Below are 20939 nucleotides of genomic sequence, written 5' to 3'. Positions count from 1 at the left end.
ATGTTTCTTGGCCACCTGAGCATTTTGGAGTTGGAGTTCAAAGACTGAGGGCCCTTCCACACAGCCATATAACCCAGAATATCAAGGCAGAAACTCCCATAATATCTGCTTTGAACTGGGTTATCTCAGTCCACACTGCCATATATCCCAGTTCAAAGCAGAAAATGTGGGATTTTATTCAGCTGTGTGGAAGGGCCCTGGGAGTCACTTGTTTTAGTGGAAAGGATTTCTCCATACTTACTGAAAAGAAATGAAATTCTATGTGCAGAATTGCCAAAGATACCAAATACCAAAGAGTATCTGTCCATAATACACATCTGCACAAAACCTTGTAGGTGTACATTGAATGCCACCATGATTTTGTTATTAAATTTGAAATACTCTAATTTGAGTTCTAGTTTTGTGGATTGGAGAGTATGTTTGACTTTGTTATCAGATTACTAAGAATTTATCTATACTGTAGAATTATTTCTGTTTGACACCACATTAACTGACGTGGCTCAGTGCTGTAGAATCATGAGATTTGTATTTTGATAACCAGCATTCTTTGGCAGATAATTGTAAAATTACAACTCCCATGATGCAATAGCATTGGGCCATGGCAGTTACAATGGCATCAAACTGCACTGTTTCTACACTGTCGATGCACCTTTAGGGTCACTATAGGTTAGAAATGACTTGAAGGCACACAACTACAGTAGAAATACTGGTTTAGCCATAGGTTACCTTGCTGGTATTAATTTAGGTACATCTTCCCATATGTAAATAAAGCAAACTGACCTGTCTCACTGGTTTCTGCAAACTGATGCTTGTGGCATTTTGAAGTACTGTGCTTTGAATGTTAAATGCTTTCTAAAGAGAGAGCTGTGGTAGAAGTCATCAGTAAATAATGTCTGGTATCATTTTGCTGATCAGCTGCACTCTATGGCATTCTTTTGCCTGGTTGGGTTAGTAGGAAGGGATAGCCTTTTACGCTCTGACCAACATGTGGACTAGCCAGAAGCCTTCTGTGAAGAATTTGCATTGCACTTTTCAGATAAAATCACTCACAATCACTCTGATCTGAATGCTGTGGTTAATACAGGGCCAGTGGATGGTAATTTTATCTCCTCTTGCGTCGTCTTGTTGGATTCCTTTCAGTTTGACACCATTTTGACTGCCATGGCTCAGTGCTATGGGATCATGGATTTGTAGTTTGGACAGGATCCTTGGAGAGGTGAAAGCCTTTATTATTATTAGATCCATGCCCTTCCAGGCTTATAAAAACATCCAGAGGAGGACTGAGTAAAAGCAGGGTATTTTGGAAGAGTAGTACTACTTACACCTCAACTGCCTTTGTAAAACCTTGTTAAGAAACACATCTTGCTTTGCTGCTTGGATATTAACAGCACTGTGTGCTCAAACAAATGTACAGTTGATTTTTACATAAATGATAATTTCTGTATTTATTTACAGTGAGCCTTTCCATGTCGATACTTTTTTGACATTTATATGCTCTGAAATATTGAGCTTCGTTCCTTCATTTTAGATCAAGGGTTTGGTTGTGCTGCCTGGATTTTTTCCCAGTACATTGGTTTGGAACAGGAGTGTAACAGGAAATACTGCAGAGTCTGTGCATGCATTACATTCCTTTCCCGCCCTGAGAGAGGGGCCAACAAACAAAGCTTTCTTCTAGGAAAAAGAGACAAGCTGCACAAAGTTCAGCAGCAGATGCAGCCACAAAATCCAAACATCCTTTTCTGCAGAAGGAAAAAATGCAGCTATGCTTAACCAAAGTAAGGAAAGAAAATTGGGAAAAAAGGGGAGAGAAAGAAAGAATTAGTGTTGCCTTTTTGAGATCTAAAGCTGGCAGATATTCTCTCACCTTCATTTAGCTGACATTCCTCTAGGAAATTTGCTTGCTTTGTGGAGGTGTCTGGAAGGATATATGTAGTATTATATTTTCTACATTACAAAACAGAGGATATGGTGAAATATATTTAGGCTACCCTCCATATTTGCAGGTCGAACTTTTGCAGATTTGATTATTCCCAGATTTGTCCTGCCTAGGAATCTCCAGAGTAACTCTATGATCAACTTCTGCCAGAAATTGACCACAGCATCATGGTGGAGGACCTAAAAATTCCTAGAGGAAATTTATCAAGGAATTTCTGAGTCCTCCATAGTCCATAGTTTTGTCCTGGACGACCTAGAGATCCCTACAGATGCTCTCTCAGGTTTAAAAAATTGATTTTTTTATTCATGGTTTTTCCACTGTCATGAGGGCCATGTACGCCTATGCTTTCAAATTTAGGATCCTTTTGTGGTCATAATGGCGTGCAGTTATTTGGTCTGATGTGGAAGTCTAAACAACAGATTAAATAGTTGATGTATTAGATGTAATTGTCAATTTTGTTTAGTGAAAGCTCAGATTAGGTCATATAAGAGCACTGGTCCTTCTACACTGCCATATAATCCAAATTCATATTATCTGGTTTGATCTGGATTATATGAGTCTACACTGCCGTATAATCCAGATCATCAAAACAGATAATCCACATTATCTGTCTTGAACTGGATTATATAAGTCTACACTGCCATATAGTCCAGTTCAAAGCAGATAATCTGGATTTTATATGGCAGCGTAGAAGTGGCCTTAGTATCTGTATTGTCTTGTGGTAGTTCTCCAGGGTTTCAAGGCAAGGAACTTTATCCCTAACTAAAGATACCAGGAACTGAATGTTTACCTTTTTCGTACAATGCATGCTTATTATTACTGAGCAATGGGTCTTCTCCCATTGCTTTTGAAAATTAAAGGACTATCTGCTGCCTTAAAGGGTTTGCTTCAGAAGTTTGGTGTTCATTATAGTAAGCGCAGTTGAGCTGTGTGGAGGCTATGGAGCCCATCCAGGTAATATCAGATTAGTCTTAAGCATCAGACGGTTCCTCTCAGTGTTGTCACCATGGCAGCCAAGACAGTAGTACATCCTCTACTATTTACATATAAATCATTAGCCATCCTATATAGATGAGAGTGTGAACTTTCAACCTGCAGAAAGTTCTTGGGAACTTCACACTTGAATATGCATACTCCTAAAGGAGCATTTGCACCATGGAGCAGCAATTATAGGGCAGACACTCCATTACCACCTTTACATAACTCCATTACCACCAATACATAACTTTCTTACGGTTCCAGAAATAATACATTCTATCCTTGCCAAACTGAAAAATATTTTAAGTTTAAAAAATTGTTTAAGAATATAGTCTAATGATGTCTCAATGTACTTCATTTAACTTTATTTTTTTCTAGTGAATGGGAAACAGGATGCACATGCTGAACTTGCCAGTTCTTCTTATGCTTATTTAGCCTTGGGAATATATTACATAATTTATTAACTATTTGACAGAAAAGGGGAACTGAAAAGAAACGGAACTGGATCACAGATAGTATTGTTGTATGAAGCTTTTCAGCCATTGTTAATGCCCTTGAAAATGAATTGAAGTTGCAGGGAAAGAAAAGCATTTTCTAAGTGGATTGAGAGAAATACTATGAGTACGTAGGTGAGCTGAAATATGTGCCTGATTGCTGGGTTTTGATTAAAATGGAAGGTTAGCAGCAGTCTTGATGAAAGCCAATTGTTACTCAGCACTGAAGTGACTTGGAAGTAGTAATTGTGGATACTGAGCAATGTGAAAGGGTTGTACTTTTTATGGCCTTCACAATTAATGCCTTTTCAAAAGTGAGACTTATTTTTCTATTGTACACATTAATATAGAAGCTAAACCTGATGGATAGCAGTTGCTAGCCTTAACTGCAGTAAATCAGTTGAGTTAGTAAGATTTGCATAAAGGTTGATTTACCATTGAACAGATTATTTTAGATAACTATTGGATTTATTGCATCATTACCTAGATTCAGCAGGCTCGGTCTATGCATAATCAGCCCTCGGTATCCTTGGATTCTGCATCCACAGTTTGAAAATATCCCCCTACCCCACAAGAAAAAACTCAAAGCAAACCATGGATTTGACTTTTTATACAAATGACAGAATTTTACCATGCAATTGTACTGTATATAATGGGGTGTGAGCATCCGTAGATTTCAGCATTCACAGGGGCCCAGGAACCCATCCCAGCAGAAACCAAGAGCCCATTGTATGTATATTTAAAAATGGAAACCATGCATGATATGTATGAACAATTGATTCAGAATGTGGTTGGTGATGTTTCTTAAAGCTTGTTTTGGAAATACTGTGAAATATTGATGAAACTAATGCATTTTGCACCTCTTTTGAAATTACAACTTTTTCAAAAATAGAGGGGAATATTTGTATGGTTCAACAATGTTTTCTATTATAGCCTGAGATGATATTTCTTAGACATCTAACAAATGAATTTCAGTTCGGAGTGTACATGTGTGTGTGTCTGTGAATGTCTGTTTTTAAGCTGAAATATAAATAGGATGTATTGGTAGATTGATTAATGTGCTAATCGGAGATGAAATGTGCGTTTAAAAATCAGAATGTAACAGCAGCAGGAAAGAAGCCCGCAGGGCTCTTCTGGTTGCTCAACTACGAGTATAATTGTGCCCTACTTTATAAAAAGAGTGTTGAAATGCCTCTTCTTGATAACAATTTTAACACCAGGTTTGGTGGGTGGAAAATTGTTTTAGAATATACAAGGAGATTCCTTTCAAATATTTCCTCTCCCCATGTTTCTGACTTTGTTAAGTCATTGCAAGGTAGAGCTTCAGGAGACCACACACGTTGATTGTCTTGGGAAATGCAGCATAGATGGCATAAGATTTTAACATGAGCTTGGCAAAATAATATTGTAGCGTTCATATGGGTTCATAGGTCTGATCACAAGGGTATTTGTTCTTAGGTAGGTGAAGTGCTGCAGCGGTACCTCTTAACAACGTTTACTTGAGTCTGTTTCTGATGTGAATGTGTAGGTGAAAATGTTAGTCTGGAACACAACATACAGATGGATTTTTTTTAAAACAAGGTTTTGTAAGCAGGGGATTCTACTGTTTTAATGTAGCAGGAAAAGTTAGAAGCAGAATTGCTGCCTGGATGTTTCTAATCTGCCTCTGTGGCTAGGTCTCTAAAAACAGTAGGCGGTTCTTCAAGCAAATTGCACCATTAGCACCTTGTAATCTTGGGTAAGATGAAGCATCAATTCCTCTTATGTTCTGTCTGGGAAGTATGTTTGCTGTGGATTGACCTCACAGCAATGAACTACAGAGTTAGTTGCTGAGTAGCGATTGTGGAGTTAATTTATAGCAGGGTCCCAGTGAACAGCTGCCCTGGTAACATAATGGAAATGTTAATGGGGAAGTTCAAAAGGCTGCTTGGGAAAGGCAGCATAGGTGGCAGAAGAGCACACACTTCCTGTTATCTACTAGCCAGATTATTAGATTGACTGGAAAGTCCCTTTCCTGGAAGGAAGGAATATTTTGTCTGAATTGTTTTGTTTATTTGTAGGCAATATAGCCAAAAGGACACATGCTTCTTTAATCTAATAGCAAGGTTATTAGGTTGGCTGGAAAGTCCCATGTTTGAAATAAAGAATTCTTCCTTTTTTTCTTTTTAAAACCTTCCTACTCTAACACAAAACAGACAAAACAAGACCTCCCCTGACACCTCAGGTATCACTGATGTGATATTAGGGCATGCACATAACTTGAAGGCATCAAGAAGCCAACATGGCTCCAGAGATTAGATCAGGGGTCCCCAAACTAAGGCCCGGGGGCCAGATGCGGCCCTCCGAGGTCATTTACCTGGCCCCCGCCCTCAGTTTTATAATATAATATTTTATATCAGTTTTAATAATATAATATATTGTATATGCATATAATATTGATAAAAATATTATAATGTTATACAATATAATACTAATAATAATACCATATAATAATATCTATATATATAAAAGAGTGATGGCATCACGGCGACCAACAAAACAACAAAACTACAGGCCCCCCAACCTCGAAATTTGACAACACAACCCATCATCCACGCCTCTAGGTTGATACAAGAAAAGAAAAGAAAAATAAAGTTCTAATTAGAGGGAGAGCAATAATTGTTTTTATCCAATTGCTGCCAGTTAGAGGACTAATCTCTGCCCACTTGGTCTCCTAGCAACCCACTCAGCCCAGGGGACAGGCAGACTTAGGCCTCGGCCTGTTCCACAGATTATCTAATTTGCACTGGATTATCTGGACTCCACACTGCCATATAATCCACTTCAGTGTGCATTTTATACAGCTGTGAAGAAGGGGCCTCATATAATCCAGTTCTAAGCAGATAATATAAGATTATAAATATAATATGTAATAATTACTGTGATACAGAATCACAGAATAGTAGAGTTGGAAGAGACCTCATGGGCCATCCAGTCCAACCCCATTCTGCCAAGAAGCAGGAAATCGCATTCAAAGCGATTAATAATAATACAGAACAATATAATCTCTAAAATCAGGACAGTAAATAAAGAGCAACACTCAAAGCATAAGCCACAGCAACGCGTGGCCGGGCAAAGCTAGTTAATTATATATTATATATTACATATAATATTACAGTATAGTGGTATATTTATTTATTTATTTATTTATTTACAGTATTTATATATCCCGCCCTCCTTTCTCACCCTGAAGGGGACTCAGGGCAGATTACAATGAACACATATATGGCAAACATTCAATGCCAACAGACAAACAACATTCAGTTTTAGACAGACACAGAGGCATTTTTAACATCTTTCCAGCTTCATGGTTCCGGCCACAGGGGGAGCTGTTGCTTCACCGTCCATTGGTGGCTGTTCTTCCTCATTCTTTTCCTCGTGAGCAGTTTTATGGTGTTCAATATAGTAATACAGTAGAGTCTCACTTATCCAACATAAACGGGCCGGCAGAATGTTGGATAAGTGAATATGTTGGATAATAAGGAGGGATTCAGGAAAAGCCTATTAAACATCAAAATAGGTTATGATTTTACAAACTAAGCACCAAAACATCATGTTATACAACAAATTTGACAGAAAAAGTAGTTCAATATGCAGTAATGCTATGTAGTAATTACTGTATTTACAAATTTAGCACCAAAATATCACGATATATTGAAAACATTGACTACAAAATGCGTTGGATAATCCAGAATGTTGGATAAGTGAGTGTTGGATAAGTGAGACTCTACTGTATATAATGCTAATATTGTGCTATGCTAATAATATAATATATTGCATGTACATACAGCTGCTCTGAGTCCCCTTCAGGGTGAGAAGGGCGGGATATAAATGTAGTAAATAAAGGTAGTAAATGAATAAATAAATAATTTTAGACTTAGGCTTGCCCAAGTCTGAAATGACTTAAAGGCACACAACAACAATCATAATTAACTTGACTATCTCATTGGCCAGGAGCAGGCCCACACTTTCCATTGAAATCCTAATAGGTTTATGTTGGTTAAAATTGTTTTCATTTTTAAATATTGTATTGTTCTTTAATTGTTATTGTGGTATTGCACTACAAATAAGACATATGCAGTGTGCATAGGAATTTGTTCGTATTTCTTTCCAAATGATAATTTGGCCCCTCAACAGTCTGAAGGATTGTGCACCGGCCCTCGGCTTCAAAAGTTTGAGGAACCCTGGATTAGATGAATGCTCTTCTCTTTTCCAATATGGGGGAAAGGTAGTGTGGATAGAGACTTCAGATAAAAGCTGGACAACAAAGCCATTAAAAATCTGTGAACCCCAAATAGAAACAAACACGAAGACGGATCTAGTGCCTTCAGGGTATTTAGGCCCAAACACAGTATATCAGCTTGTCAATGATACCATACACATTGCCTTTTTGACATCCTTCATTGAAGATTGCACCTTCCATTATTTATGGTGAGAAAGCAATGTGGCCTTTTGATGAGCCTAGATAATTTGCCCCTGATCAGTTTGATGAACCTAGATAATTCAGTCCACCTCCCTCCATTGTCATTTTCCTTAGGTGGAAAGCAGTGTATCTACAGAGACATTGCTGTTTGCATGGGAATTCTCTATGCAAGCTGGAACCCTGAACAATTTAGGTGTCTTATGTGGCTCATCTCTATGTAAACAGAAACAATTCTTCAGATAAGTCATTTTTCAGATGAGAAAAGTGATGAAAGAGGTGGAAAGGGCTTGGCTCTCCCCTCTGTTCCTGTCAAAAAAGTGTGATGAGTAATGCCTAAGCTAGGCTATTGTTGCTTGCTCATACATGTGGTGCATATTTGGCTGCATGCCTCTCTTTTAGTATGTTTATCACTATGAAATATTATTTCCTGAATATTTTGGATACACCCAAATGCTCTTTATTGCAGGGTAGCTGTTCTCTGCTTAGATAGATACCTGTTTTGCACTCTTATAATCTGTGTTTATAATTCTATAATTTTGCTATGTATTTTGGAAAAAAATGAGACTGTACCTAGCTTTATATGTCAGTATATTAGCTTTTCAACTTGACAGTGTCTCCAAGAAAATGTCTGAGTGGAGTGAGCACATTTGGCGTAGGGCAGTTACAAAATGGATGGAAAAGAAAATTGGGGTTTTGCTGTTGTTATTCATTTGGAACCAAGAGTTCAAATATTGTGAATTGCAATGTACCTTTCCAGAATGCCTTTTGCATGTTGAAATTGAGCTTTCTCCCTCTTTTTTAGTCGATGGTTAGATATTTTTGTATAGTGTGGTCTTGTGAGCCTTTTAACCAGACAGTATTAACAGAGCCATCATTCAAGGAAGATGTAATATGTGCTATTCCGCCCATTCCCTTTCATATGGCAATTTGCTTCTTCATTTGATGGCTTATTGCAAGGTGACTTGACCATGACAAATCTTGTAATCCACAACGATGTTAAAGTAACAGCTTGGAACTTAAAATACGTACATTACAGAAGGATGGTTATCAAAACAGAAAATAGTGGTTCTGAAGTTAATCAAAAGAATCCACTTTGTACATTCAGTTTGAAAACTCAGACCTCAAGACAAAATTTTGAATGCTTTCTATAGGCTTTAGTTCAATTGGCTAGCTGTCCCATCCCCACTTAAAAGAAACAACAATGGGAATTACTGGCATGTGCTTTATACATATGAATTCCTTTTAATTGAATTAACTTAGAAATGTTAGTTTGAAGCTAGAAACTTGAATGATTCACATGCACACACACATAACCTTTAACTTTGAATATGTTTTAATGGTTTTTAAATGGGAATTTTAAAGTACTGTTTATATTTAATCCTGTTTTAATGTTTGCATATTGGTATATTTTATAAATTGTATGCTAATGCATTTATGTTAAGCTGCTTTGAATTCCCCTTGCGGGAGATAAAGTAGGATATAATAATAATAATAATAACAACCTGGAAATATTGTAGCACTAATAAAAACACTATCTACCCAGATTTAGAAATCAATTCTCAAATATCAGTAATTGCCACTAATATGTAAGTACAGTAGAGTCTTGCTTATCCAACCTTCGCTTATCCAACATTCTGGATTATCCAACGCAGTCTGCCTCCCACCCTGATCCACAGCTCTTTCTCTAGGCAGCATGGGCTGAACTTTTTACGGATTTAACTTCCAACAATGTTGTTACTATAAGTTCATTTTATGCAATTCTATCTTTATTTGTAGTCAATTTGTTAGCAGCCAATATTTTTGTAGTCAATGTTTTCAATACATTGCGATGTTCTGGTGCTAAATTTTTAAATACAGTAATTACTACATAACGTTACCGTATATTGAACTGCTTTTTCTGTGGATTTGTGGTAAAACATGATGTTTTGGTGCTTAATTTGTAAAATCATAACATAATTTGACTTTTAATAGGCTCTTCCTCAATCCCTTCTTATTATCTTACATTTTCACTTCTCCAACATTCTGCCGGCCCGTTTATGTTGGATAAGTGAGACTGTACTGTAGTACTATTTAGATACGAGCCTATATCATTTGTGCATTAAATTTTGCTTTTCATTATTTAATTATTGTACAAGCTATACAAAAATTATTTAACTTCTGACAGACTCAATATGTGTTTTAATAAAGTATCCAGACTTTGCATTACTTGAAGCAATGCTTTTTTTCTCCCCTCCAAAACGTGATAATTTCAGCCAAACATATTTGAAATCTTGCTCACTTCCTATTTGGGAAGAACTTAGCAAAACAAAACAGAAAAAAAACCATAGCTTTTGAACCACAACTGAAAAGGCTGAGTTAGTAGAAAATACTCTTCTGTTAGAATAAAAACTAATGAGGTTCGTTTGAGGTCAGGTCATGCCTCATCCCATCATCCATGTATTATCTTAACTTCCTTTGAGAATCTTGGTGCTTAAATATTGGTGACCATATCAGTATTATCAGTAGTGTCTGTATACTAGTCAATTTCATGTTGTTTGTGTCTTTAATTCATCATTTTATAGCATAGAGGATGACAAGATATTTCATGTATAAGCTTCTAGTGGTTTAAGTTGATTGTAAAAATGAAGTTTTTATCAGAGGCTTTGTAATCTGTGGAATACTTGTATTCACATAACACACTGACTTCCACATAGCTTTAAAAACTATTGGCTCATTTGCAGTTAGTATTTTTACATATAAATGTAAAGTATGAATGTGGCCAGGTTCACTGTAGCACAGTATGAAAAGTTGAAGTAAAAATCCCCAACCCAAGAGATGTAGCTTAACAGTTTCAATCAAATACATATGTATCTAAAAGGTCCTCCTGTGTACTCTCTCTGTCCAAAATGAACCCAACGATCAGTGAAAGCCATAGAACAGCCTTCTGGTTCTAACTTCAAACTAGTCTAATGACTTGCAGACAGAAAAGCTACATTTTAAAGAAGTCTTTCTTTTCATGTTGTAGATTTTAGAAGTAATATGTTTTATCTTCAATGTAATGTTGTTATTTTTAAAGTGATACAAACATATGTGAATCAGGGATTTTTTTTAAACTAAAGAGCAAATTTTAACTAAGTGTCACTTTTCTTTACAGTATCCCAATGTAATCTCAGTTTGAAGAAGCAGAGGAGTCGAAGCATCTTTAGCACCTTATTCTGCTGCTTTCGTGACTACAATGTTGAGCCACCATCTTCCAACAGCACCAGTGTCCTTCCTCCATTGGTGGAAGAAAATGGCGGGCTTCAGAAGGTCAGCATTTCTTTAGCAAGGTTTTTAAAGTCGTGTCCATAAAACATCATTCACGTGCAGTCGTAACACCAATACCCATAAAAAAATTAAAATTAACCCCCAATAGTGACCAGAAGTCATGCCTTACCACTTCTGGTGCACTTTGAGAGTCACAGGGACAAAAGCTGTACAGCCTTCCACACAGTTCACAATGATGATGACGGTGATAATGATGATGATGGTGATGATAGGGTGCTTCAATTGGTTTGGAAGTTAGAACAGGTATATTTTTAAATGTAACTCCAGCCACATATATGTGTGTGTGCATGTGTGTATACACACACACAAACCCACATACACAAACTTTGGATAGCTTAGGGAAGGGTTAGCACCCCTGTGGTGTTTATTTTGCTGTCTGTGCACAAGACAACAGGAAGTGAGGGAAATCTACCCATTGGAAGGGAAATTCACTCCTGAAATGAAAGAGTTATCGTGGGGGGAAAGGTGTCTCCACTGAAGCTTTATCACCAAACAAGTCAAATTTTTCAAAATCCAATTATCACAGGGACAGAAAGTGAGGTGAAATTTTCTGAACAGGGACAGCAAAACAAACACCACAGGGATTTAACTCTTACCTATGCGGTACGAAGCATATATATATATATATATTTGGCTGTAGTTACACTTTAAAATGTACCTGTTCTGTCTTACATTCTAATTTAACTTAAGAACAAACCTTCAGAACCTATTGTGTTTGTAACTTGGGGACTGCCTGTACTATTTACACTTGGAGTAAATCCATGGAGCCAGTGGAAATGGTTGGCTTACTTGAGTGTTGATGTAAATTTTACATCAATTCAGTGGGTTTGCTATACTTGGGAATACAAATTGGATGTAAGTCCTAGAAGGAGTGGCTTAATGTTACTCATTACACAGTAACAGCGTTGCTAGTTACATTACAAGACAGAAATGCCATTGTCTTGTCCTCATCACCCAAAAAGACAGGTGGCAGTGTTATTACAAACACATTCATTTTAAGCTTTGATCCATGCCAAATAGTAGTAATCAAGCAGAACCAAACTTGTTTTCAATGCACCTAATAGTTTCCTTCTGCTTTTCCTCTTAATTATTCCTGTGTCTGGTCCACACACTGAAGCCTGGGGTTTTAAGAGCCATTTAGTTCCTGTGAGACATAATTCTATAAAGAACACTTGTGAAAGATATAAAGATATACATACACACACACACACACACACACACACAAATACCCAGGTGCCTATGCAAAATATGGTAGTGCATTATATGAAATGGGCCCATCTTGTAATCTAGTCCTGTTTAGCTTGTCAGCCAAATGCTGTAAGTCATGTACTGAGGCATGGCAACTGTACTCTTGTTGCAGATACCAAGGACTTGCTTTGTAGGAATTACTCTCAAGAGTAATTGTGATTCTTACAAATGCTTCTGTTATACTAACTTACAATTTTTGTTGTCATAATAAAGAATCTTTCCATTTTTGCTAATTTCTTAAATTCTATATTGATTTTCTGTTGGAATAGTTTGGACTAATATGACAATTTAGTTTCCTTGGTGTTTGGTCTTTCAAAATACCTTATTCTTACAGTAACTCTTTTCCCTTTCCCCCCCAGGGTGACCAGATGCAGGTCATTCCCATTCCAAGTGTATGTATTTTTATTCTTTTTATGTTTTTAATTTTTGGATGTTCCTAATTTTGGATTGATTTGCTTTTGTGTTGCATGCTATAGAACTGTTCTTTTTTACTAATCTATGAGATGTTTACAACACAAGGTGTACAGGATGAGAGTTGAGCATTACTTAAATACAAATAATGCGCAAGAACCAAAAAAAAAGATTGTTCGGTCTTGAGCCACTCATGAAGCATTTGTCACAGTATTCTAATAATTGGTCAGCAAGATACAAAAACATAATATATGTATATCCCACTGTTGGCTCTCTGTACAGTGTCCCAAGCACAAAAACTATTTTAGAATTGCTTAGTTCCTGCTTTGATCATCTTTACACCCATGGTTCCACCCTCCCCAAAAAATCTTCTTTAAATATATTTGTTCAGGGAATACTCTTTTATATGGCTCCACTACGAACAATATTTTATCACTTGCAGCCACCCTTTCAGCCTTTTTGTTCATTTCGTGGGGTTCTTGTCAGCAAAAACTGCTGAATTTGGGGCTAGTTTGCACTCCTTGTGGCCCAAAGGTCATGCAAAAATGGATGAAGGCAGTAATTTTTTTTAATAAAAAAGTTTGGAAACATTAGGATCCTCAGAAATGAATCTGTCCAACTGCATGCAGCCCATAGACTGCATTTCTCCGCCTCTTCTCTAACCCATTTCCTGCTGGGCTTCAGGGTTTCGCTCAGTGTGGCTGCAGTCGATTGTTTAGCATATATAGCGACTACATAAAATCTTTCCAATGGATGAAAGTTACCCTCACAAACTGGCTGCTTGTAGCATCCTGCTGTGCATTGAAGAACTTATGACGTGTCCTAATTATTCCACATCTTTTATGTTTGCCGATGTTCACTAGAAATATTTCCATCCAGGGTCTGCTATAGAACAATATGCACTCCATTTTCAGCACTGTGTGTGCAGAGACTTAAATAATTTTCGGATAGTACTGACTGCAGCATACAGTATTTTGCACAGCTGTTTCCTTATTCATCCGACTGATGACTATTACGTTCTGCTGTGGAGCGGGGGAGCCCGTTTGTTTCCAGAGAACATTTGTAGGCACTAGATGTCTGGCCAGGCAACAAAGGCCTTACAGTATAGATAAACCTTGTGTACACACTCTCCTTAATCTGATTTTGCTATGAATTGGGTGTTTATGTGACTATTTTTAGTCTGTTTCCAGTTCCTAATTTTTGCATGCTATCCGCTCTTCCCACCTGGCACCATATTTAATTCCCATAATCACAGATCTTCCCTTCACTCCTTTAACCTTCCAGTGCTCACGCCCTTCTCTTGGGGCCATTAACCACTTTACCCAGCAGTAAATCCTTGCTCACTTGAGAGGGAGATGCCACTAGTCCCACCTTCTTGAAGAATGTACAAGCATGATAATGTGTCTGCACAAGGACTTGTCACTTTCACACCTCTGAAATGTAATGTGCAAAGTGGTCCTCTCTATCATGTAGTATGATTGTAACGCTTTAATTTGTCCAGCTGCTCTCATAATGCCGTCTCTGCTTTTTTCGTCTTCTAATGCGGTGTCAGGTTTTCAGAGTGCTGAATACAAATGGCTAGGTAATAAAGACTATTCACTGTATACTTCATTTTGGTTAATAAGTTAACTCTCCATATCAGCCTTTTACAATTCAGAATTGTTCCTGCCCTTCTTTGTTTCAACATGACTTCTGAAAGATGCATGGATATTCTGGATCATCTCCCCTGGAGTACTTCAATCCTTCTTGGAGAATAATTGTATTTGCAACCCCATGAGATATTTGACAACATGACAGTTGCTGTTAGGCACTTCATGGTAGTTTAATGTCACAGAAGCATACAGAAGTGACCAAAGTCCCTTATTCTGCCACCTAATATACGGAGTTTCTACTAGCTTGTGGGGAAGTTCATTAAGGATGACCTGTGATCAGTAATTTGACTCACTAGGGAGAAAATAGTTTTCCTCCCCCCTCCCTTGTTATTTCCAGTTATATGAGGAAATGGCACCTGACCATCATGTGCCAGAATGTTAATGCAGCTTCATTTTCAGCTCAAGACTTGCCCCTACAAGGAGGGGGGGGGGGGGGGGGGGTTAAGATAAAAAAAAAAACCTGGGCACTCCTTGCAAAAATAGTAGGCACTTGTTCACAGAGGGCAAGGAAGGTCCATATAGTAGGTCACTTCCCTCTAGTGGCAATTGTCCCCTTTCTTAAGCATTTCCCAAAAACTTTGGAGAAAAAAGCTGAGAGCTTAGGGTTTGCCAAGCAGGAGTTGCTGTTTTAGCTGTATGTGAGAGAGGACATAGGCCATAATAACCACTATTGTGGACTAAATTTATATCTGGGAACCACTTTTCCATCTACCTTGCTTGATATTTGTGTTTTTAATTGATTTATGGTGAAATTCCTCTAGGTTAGTAAGAAAAGTTGGCTTTCGGTGCAGTTTGTTATTAGCCCAAGGCCAGTCTCAGTTGCTGGCTGTGGTGGGAAAGACACTGAGGGTTCTTGTTTTACAATACTTTATGCTGAAGTCGTCAATTTATTTTTATCTCTGGGGTCTGTTGTAGCAGTTGGGAGTATGGACTTCAATGGTTTTCATCAACCCTACAAGCTTCAAGTTGTACCAACCAAAATGATAGTCTTTGTATTTGTATCATATGTGCACTGCTAATTACAACTGTCACAATTTCATCAAGGCTATGCTTCTAATATCTCATGATGTTCCTCTGTTTTCTGTTTTAGCCACCAGCTAAATACCTCTTGCCTGAAATGACAATATCTGATTATGGGAAGAAATGTGTGGTTATTGATTTAGATGAAACACTAGTGCACAGTTCCTTTAAGGTATGTATTCTTTCTTGTTAGCTGATGCTGTTACGAATTTGTTTGTATACATCAACCTGATGCCTTCCAGATGTGCTGGATTACTCCCATACAACTCCCATGATCCCACACTACAGTTACAGTCCAGCACATCTGGAGAGAGTGGAAATACACTCACACACATGTTCTACCTTCCAGAAATATCTTGAAAAATTAAGATTAGGATCCCATGCTAGATATACTGGTTCTGGAGGAGGAAGGTCCCTGTTTAGAATCCAGTAACAATTGTACCTCTTGGTCAGATTGTCACAACATCAAATGATGGTTTATAGATATGAGTGACCATTGGAAAAGATTTCCATCTTGCCTCAAAAGTCTGTGTTTTTCAATGGAGCTGCTGGATATTTATCTATGATTCTGTTTGATGAGAATTTACGCAGTGGGCATGTTTGTGTATAAATGAGACCTGGACATGAAAGAAAAATATGGGAATCAGTTTCCAATATGAAGCTACTTCTCTAAGTATTCCATTTTTAGCCATAAAAGAGCTGAATTTACTTCAGCCAATGCTGGAACAGTTCCCAGGAGCCTTTCACATTTTTGGACCTCATTTGTGTAATTAAGAGTCTTCTCTTACATTTTTTCAGCATGGAAGAGAACTGCAGGATGGCTATATGTAAGGAAGCAATGTGAGAAAGGCAGGCTGAATTCATCGTGTTTTTGTACATGAACAATTTCATACCATTGCAGGGCAGTTCTTACAAGTCCTTCTGTTCTTGATAATGATTTCTCTGGTACTGCTCTTTTCAAAGAGGACTATTCAGTTGCTTTTGCACTTTGAATTGGTATTCCCACAGTCTCACCTGTTCGTTGCCAGTAGTCATTTTGTAATAAATGTTCCTTATTTTCCTTTCAGAATGTCTGCTGCTCATATCTTTTTGGAGTAGCCTAGCTGATATAATTTAGTCATGACCTATCCTAGAAGCAGAAGCAAATTAATATATGTGTAGGGTAAAGGTTTCCCCCTGACATTAAGTCTTGTCGTGTCTGACTCTGGGGGTTGGTGCTCATCTCCATTTCTAAGCCAAAGAGCCGACGTTGTCTGTAGACACCTCCAAGGTCATGTGGCCACTGGCATGACTACATGAAGTGTTGTTACCTTCCCGCCAGACCAGTATTTATTGATCTACTCACATTTGCATGTTTTCAAACTGCTAGGTTGGCAGAAGCTGGGGCTAACAGCAGGAGCTCACTCCGCTGTCTGGATTCAAACCGCCAACCTTTCAGTCAGCAAGTTCAGTCGCTCAGCAGTTTAACCCGCTGCACCATCAGGGGCTCCAATATATGTGTACATGGTGTTTATTTAAAGATCAAATTATAGATTTTCCTAGAGAGTCTGTTTCTGATACAGAGCCACTTAAACAGAATAATTCCAGAGGAACGTAGGATGAAGGGCTACATAATGGGAATTTATTAACAAATTTCTGAGGGCCCAATTAAGGGTTTTAAAGCTGCCTCTTATGTTTTATTGTTTAAAACTATCACATTTGGGACATGCATTGCATCCAGCACTCTAATTTTAATTTATTTTGCAGGAAGTAGTGTGCATGTAGTGTGCATGTATATATTGTAATATTATCTTTAATCATCTTGCTTAATTTCATTATTCCCCAATATATTTAAACCCATGGGCATGTACCTGTCTTTGTGAATAAAAAAGAAATACTGCCTTCTCAATTCATTTACCCTCGGATATGTGAGGAAACTTTCCTAGGAAAGGCTATCCTAAACAAACGTTTTTGTGTCCACACATTTGGATTCAGTTTGATACCTAGCTGTTCCTTCTGGTAATTGCTAAGACTTTCTTACCCTTACAGCTGAGTTAGGTCCCTTTCTTCTGTAACCGCTGATAGAAAAATAGATTATGCTCTTTCCTGTAGTCCATGATTTGGATCAGGAGTCCAGGCACAGCACCCATCCCAGCCTCATTTTCATTCAAACATTTCCAGCTACACCAATACTATCACAGAGAGCACTGTTATTATCTAGCAAATTCTGCAGGCGATCATATGATCCTGTAGGAAACCTTGTGGTGATAGTGCCAACCATAGTTTTGAAGGTCAATTGGAAACTTCTGCTTTGGGAACTTTACCTGAATCAGCAAGCACTTTTCTAGTTCTTTCCTAGATTTTGTTTGTCTATATTTTCATTTTAGATTTAAATTCCAATTTTAAGTTTTAATCCTGTTATTCACCATGTCTCATAACAAAAAGTGATTATGGAGATTAATTGGTTGCTTCTTGAAAATGCAATGTTCCCTCAGTACTTCGCGGTTCACTTTTCACAGATTCGCTGTTTTGCGGTTTTTCAATAAACTCTAAAAGACTATTATAAATCATAAAAAATTACAATTTACAGCCTAAGGAAGGGAGGAAGGAGAAGCCAAAGGGAAAGAAAAGGAGCCCAAGCAGCAATGGGAGGAGAAGGAGGCGATTTATCAACACACGATTGGCTGATAAAGACTGAAAATAATGTATAACTACTAAAATAATGTATAAATATTAAAATAAATATAGCGTCCCTACTTTGTGGATTTTCACTTATTGCGGGTGGTCCTGGAACCTAACCCCAGTGATAAGTGAGGGAACACTGTATCTACTTTTGATAGATGTTAGCATTCTAATAATTGAATATCGATACAAATATTCCCACACTAACAAAGTTCTTTTATTGGAGTGGGAAAAAACAATAAGCTTGAGTCCTCTTCCTTTTTCCTCATCTCGTGTTCACCTGAAGAGAGCACTTCCAGGTTTGCTGAATCAGAGTTTTGCTCTGATGTTTGAATGGCAATGGGATTTGAACCCTGCCTACCAAGCACGACTGCGTATAGTTTGATCTAGTTTGTAGAGTATGTGTGATCCACAGTTTATTATTTTAGAAATCATAAGGACAGAACAGAAAGACCTTTCTGCAGCAAGAAAAGAGAAAGTACCAGTTTGCTCCCAAACCCATAATTAAGCTGAGCTATGTCATATTGTAGTTCAAGCTTACCTTTTTAAATAGTTGCCTCATACGTGAACCTGTCCAAATACTACTGCCATGTTTCATGGCTCTCTTCCAAGTCTCCCATTTTTAAGATTAGGCAAATTGTGATGCCGTGCCTATGAAATGTGATTTGCTAGCAACTTATCTGGTGACAAAAAATGGGAGGAAGGTAATTTCCCTCCTTTTGGCCCTGTATTTACATTTCCCCATGTGCTAGCTAATCTCAAATTCTTGAAAAGAGTAATATCGTAGAGGCGGTTTCAAAGTTACAAAGATAGATTCTGTAGGTTTGTTCTTAAGTTGAATTTATATGAAAGTCAGAACAGTTATTTTTATATTTTCACTTTCTGTCCCTGTAATAACTGGTTTTTGAAAAAAATAGCTCTTTGTGGTAACAAGGATTGATGAGAAAACTTCAGTGGAGACACCATTTCCCCTTGAGAACTCTTCCAGGAGTGAATTTCCCTTCCTAGGGATACATAGATTTTGCTCGCCTCCTGTTGGCTCATCCTCGTTCTAAACTAGGAGTCGTTTGTAAGTCAGATGTTTGTAACTCGGGGATTGCCTGTATATGGATTTCTAAATATATAAATACAGTAGAGTCTCACTTATCCAACATAAACAGGCTGGCAGAATGTTGGATAAGCAAATATTTATTTATTTATTTATTTATTTATTTATTTCCAACATTTATATCCCGCCCTTTTCACCCGAAGGGACTCAAATATGTTGGATAATAAGGAGGGATTAAGGAAAAGCCTATTAAACATCAAATTAGGTTATGATTTTACAAATTAAGCACCAAAACATCATGTTATACAACAAATTTGACAGAAAAAGTAGTTCAATACGCAGTAATGCTATGTAGTAATTACTGTATTTACGAATTTAGCACCAAAATATCACGATGTATTGAAAACATTGACTACAAAAATGCGTTGGATAATCCAGAATGTTGGATAAGCAAGTATTGGATAAGCGGTACTACTATACATAGAATTATGATGGGCACCTTGTGTGTGTCTTAAGAAGGTCTTCTGGCATTGTTAGGTATCTCATAAAAGCCAGAACAAACCCCTGCTAGATCCAGCGTAAAGCCAGTTTGATCTAGCATCCTGCTTCCCAAGCTGACTAACCTGATTCCTATAGGAAACCCACAAGCAGAATACAATAGTCTTCACTCCAGCAAATCAAACTCAGAGGGAATGCCAACCCTGTTTTTGGAGGCGGTGCATATATATAACCATCATGACTAATAGCTGTTAATAGCCTCATTTTCCATGTTTTTTTCTTATACCTCCTTAGTTCTGTGGTCATCACCACGCCTTGCATAGCAAGTTCCATTGTTCCGTAATGCAATTGGTAACTTTTGTTCACATTTCTTTTAAAAGGCATGATTTAGAACACAACAGATTTCCTTGGGCTCTCTTTAGAATGAAGCAAATCTTAAGAGTTATATCGTTGGAAAAAGCAGGGAAAAAACTCATGAATATTTCAACAATTTTGATAAAAATTCACATCACTGGCTAATGCAGGCTAGGATACATGTCTCTGGGTAGTGGCTATTTTTTTTTTAAAAAGATTAACTTGCAGCACTGCTTCTCAAACCAGAAAGTCTTTTGAAAGATATTTAATGTCAAGATTATTTGGGTCAGAGAAATATTTGTGAAAGAACTAATGCATTTATGATGTGGTTTATAAATAGCAGCACAAAGGCAGGAGAATTAAAAGGCCTGTTGATATTACTTAACCTTGGTGATTTTGAACCTCGTCTGCTGTTATAATGGTTGAAGCTGTCTTGTTAAAAACTTAAGGACAGCTTTTGTCTTTGGAGTGACTTTTACTTTCCCTGATAATTAAGATTTTGTTGCCTTGCATCTCTGTAGATATTAAGAAGTACACTATTTTAAAATATTTTATCTAAAGTGTTTAAGTGAGTGAACACACATTCCTATTAATTAAACTACAGCAGACAGCATTAAGCTTTGTATCTGGCTTTTCAGTTGTTCCTTGCAATGAGTTTCAAGAAGCCTAGAGCATTTTGTGAAATAGTTCTAGTTAACTGCAAACAAAAATAATTAAGCCTGGCTTTTTATGAACTGAAGTGACCAAGAACTGGCAGTATCCTGAGATAGTGGAATGGGCAACTGCTCTTTGGGTTTTTCAGAAAGAATCCAGAAAGAATGCTCTTCTCTGCTTAAAGAATAAAAAAAAAAACATAAGTAGAAACCCAATA

General features: G+C 37.4%; 1 protein-coding gene across 5 annotated transcripts in view; it reads left to right on the top strand.

Moving 5' to 3' along the window:
* The window catches only part of ctdspl (CTD small phosphatase like), a 63895-nt gene that overhangs the window by 29155 nt on the left and 13801 nt on the right, over positions 1–20939 (top strand). For 3 of the 5 annotated variants that reach the window (XM_062957361.1, XM_062957363.1, XM_062957364.1), the window contains exons 2-4: positions 11004–11158; positions 12784–12816; positions 15578–15679. In XM_062957361.1, coding sequence (XP_062813431.1) covers positions 11004–11158; positions 12784–12816; positions 15578–15679 — 290 coding nt within the window. The remainder of the gene's footprint in view (positions 1–11003; positions 11159–12783; positions 12817–15577; positions 15680–20939) is intronic. The other 2 variants (XM_062957362.1, XM_062957365.1) reach the window with 1 other exon arrangement.

This window comes from Anolis carolinensis, chromosome 6, assembly GCF_035594765.1.
Source record: "Anolis carolinensis isolate JA03-04 chromosome 6, rAnoCar3.1.pri, whole genome shotgun sequence".
Lineage (NCBI taxonomy): Eukaryota > Metazoa > Chordata > Lepidosauria > Squamata > Dactyloidae > Anolis > Anolis carolinensis.
This window is presented reverse-complemented; position numbering and strand designations above follow the sequence as displayed.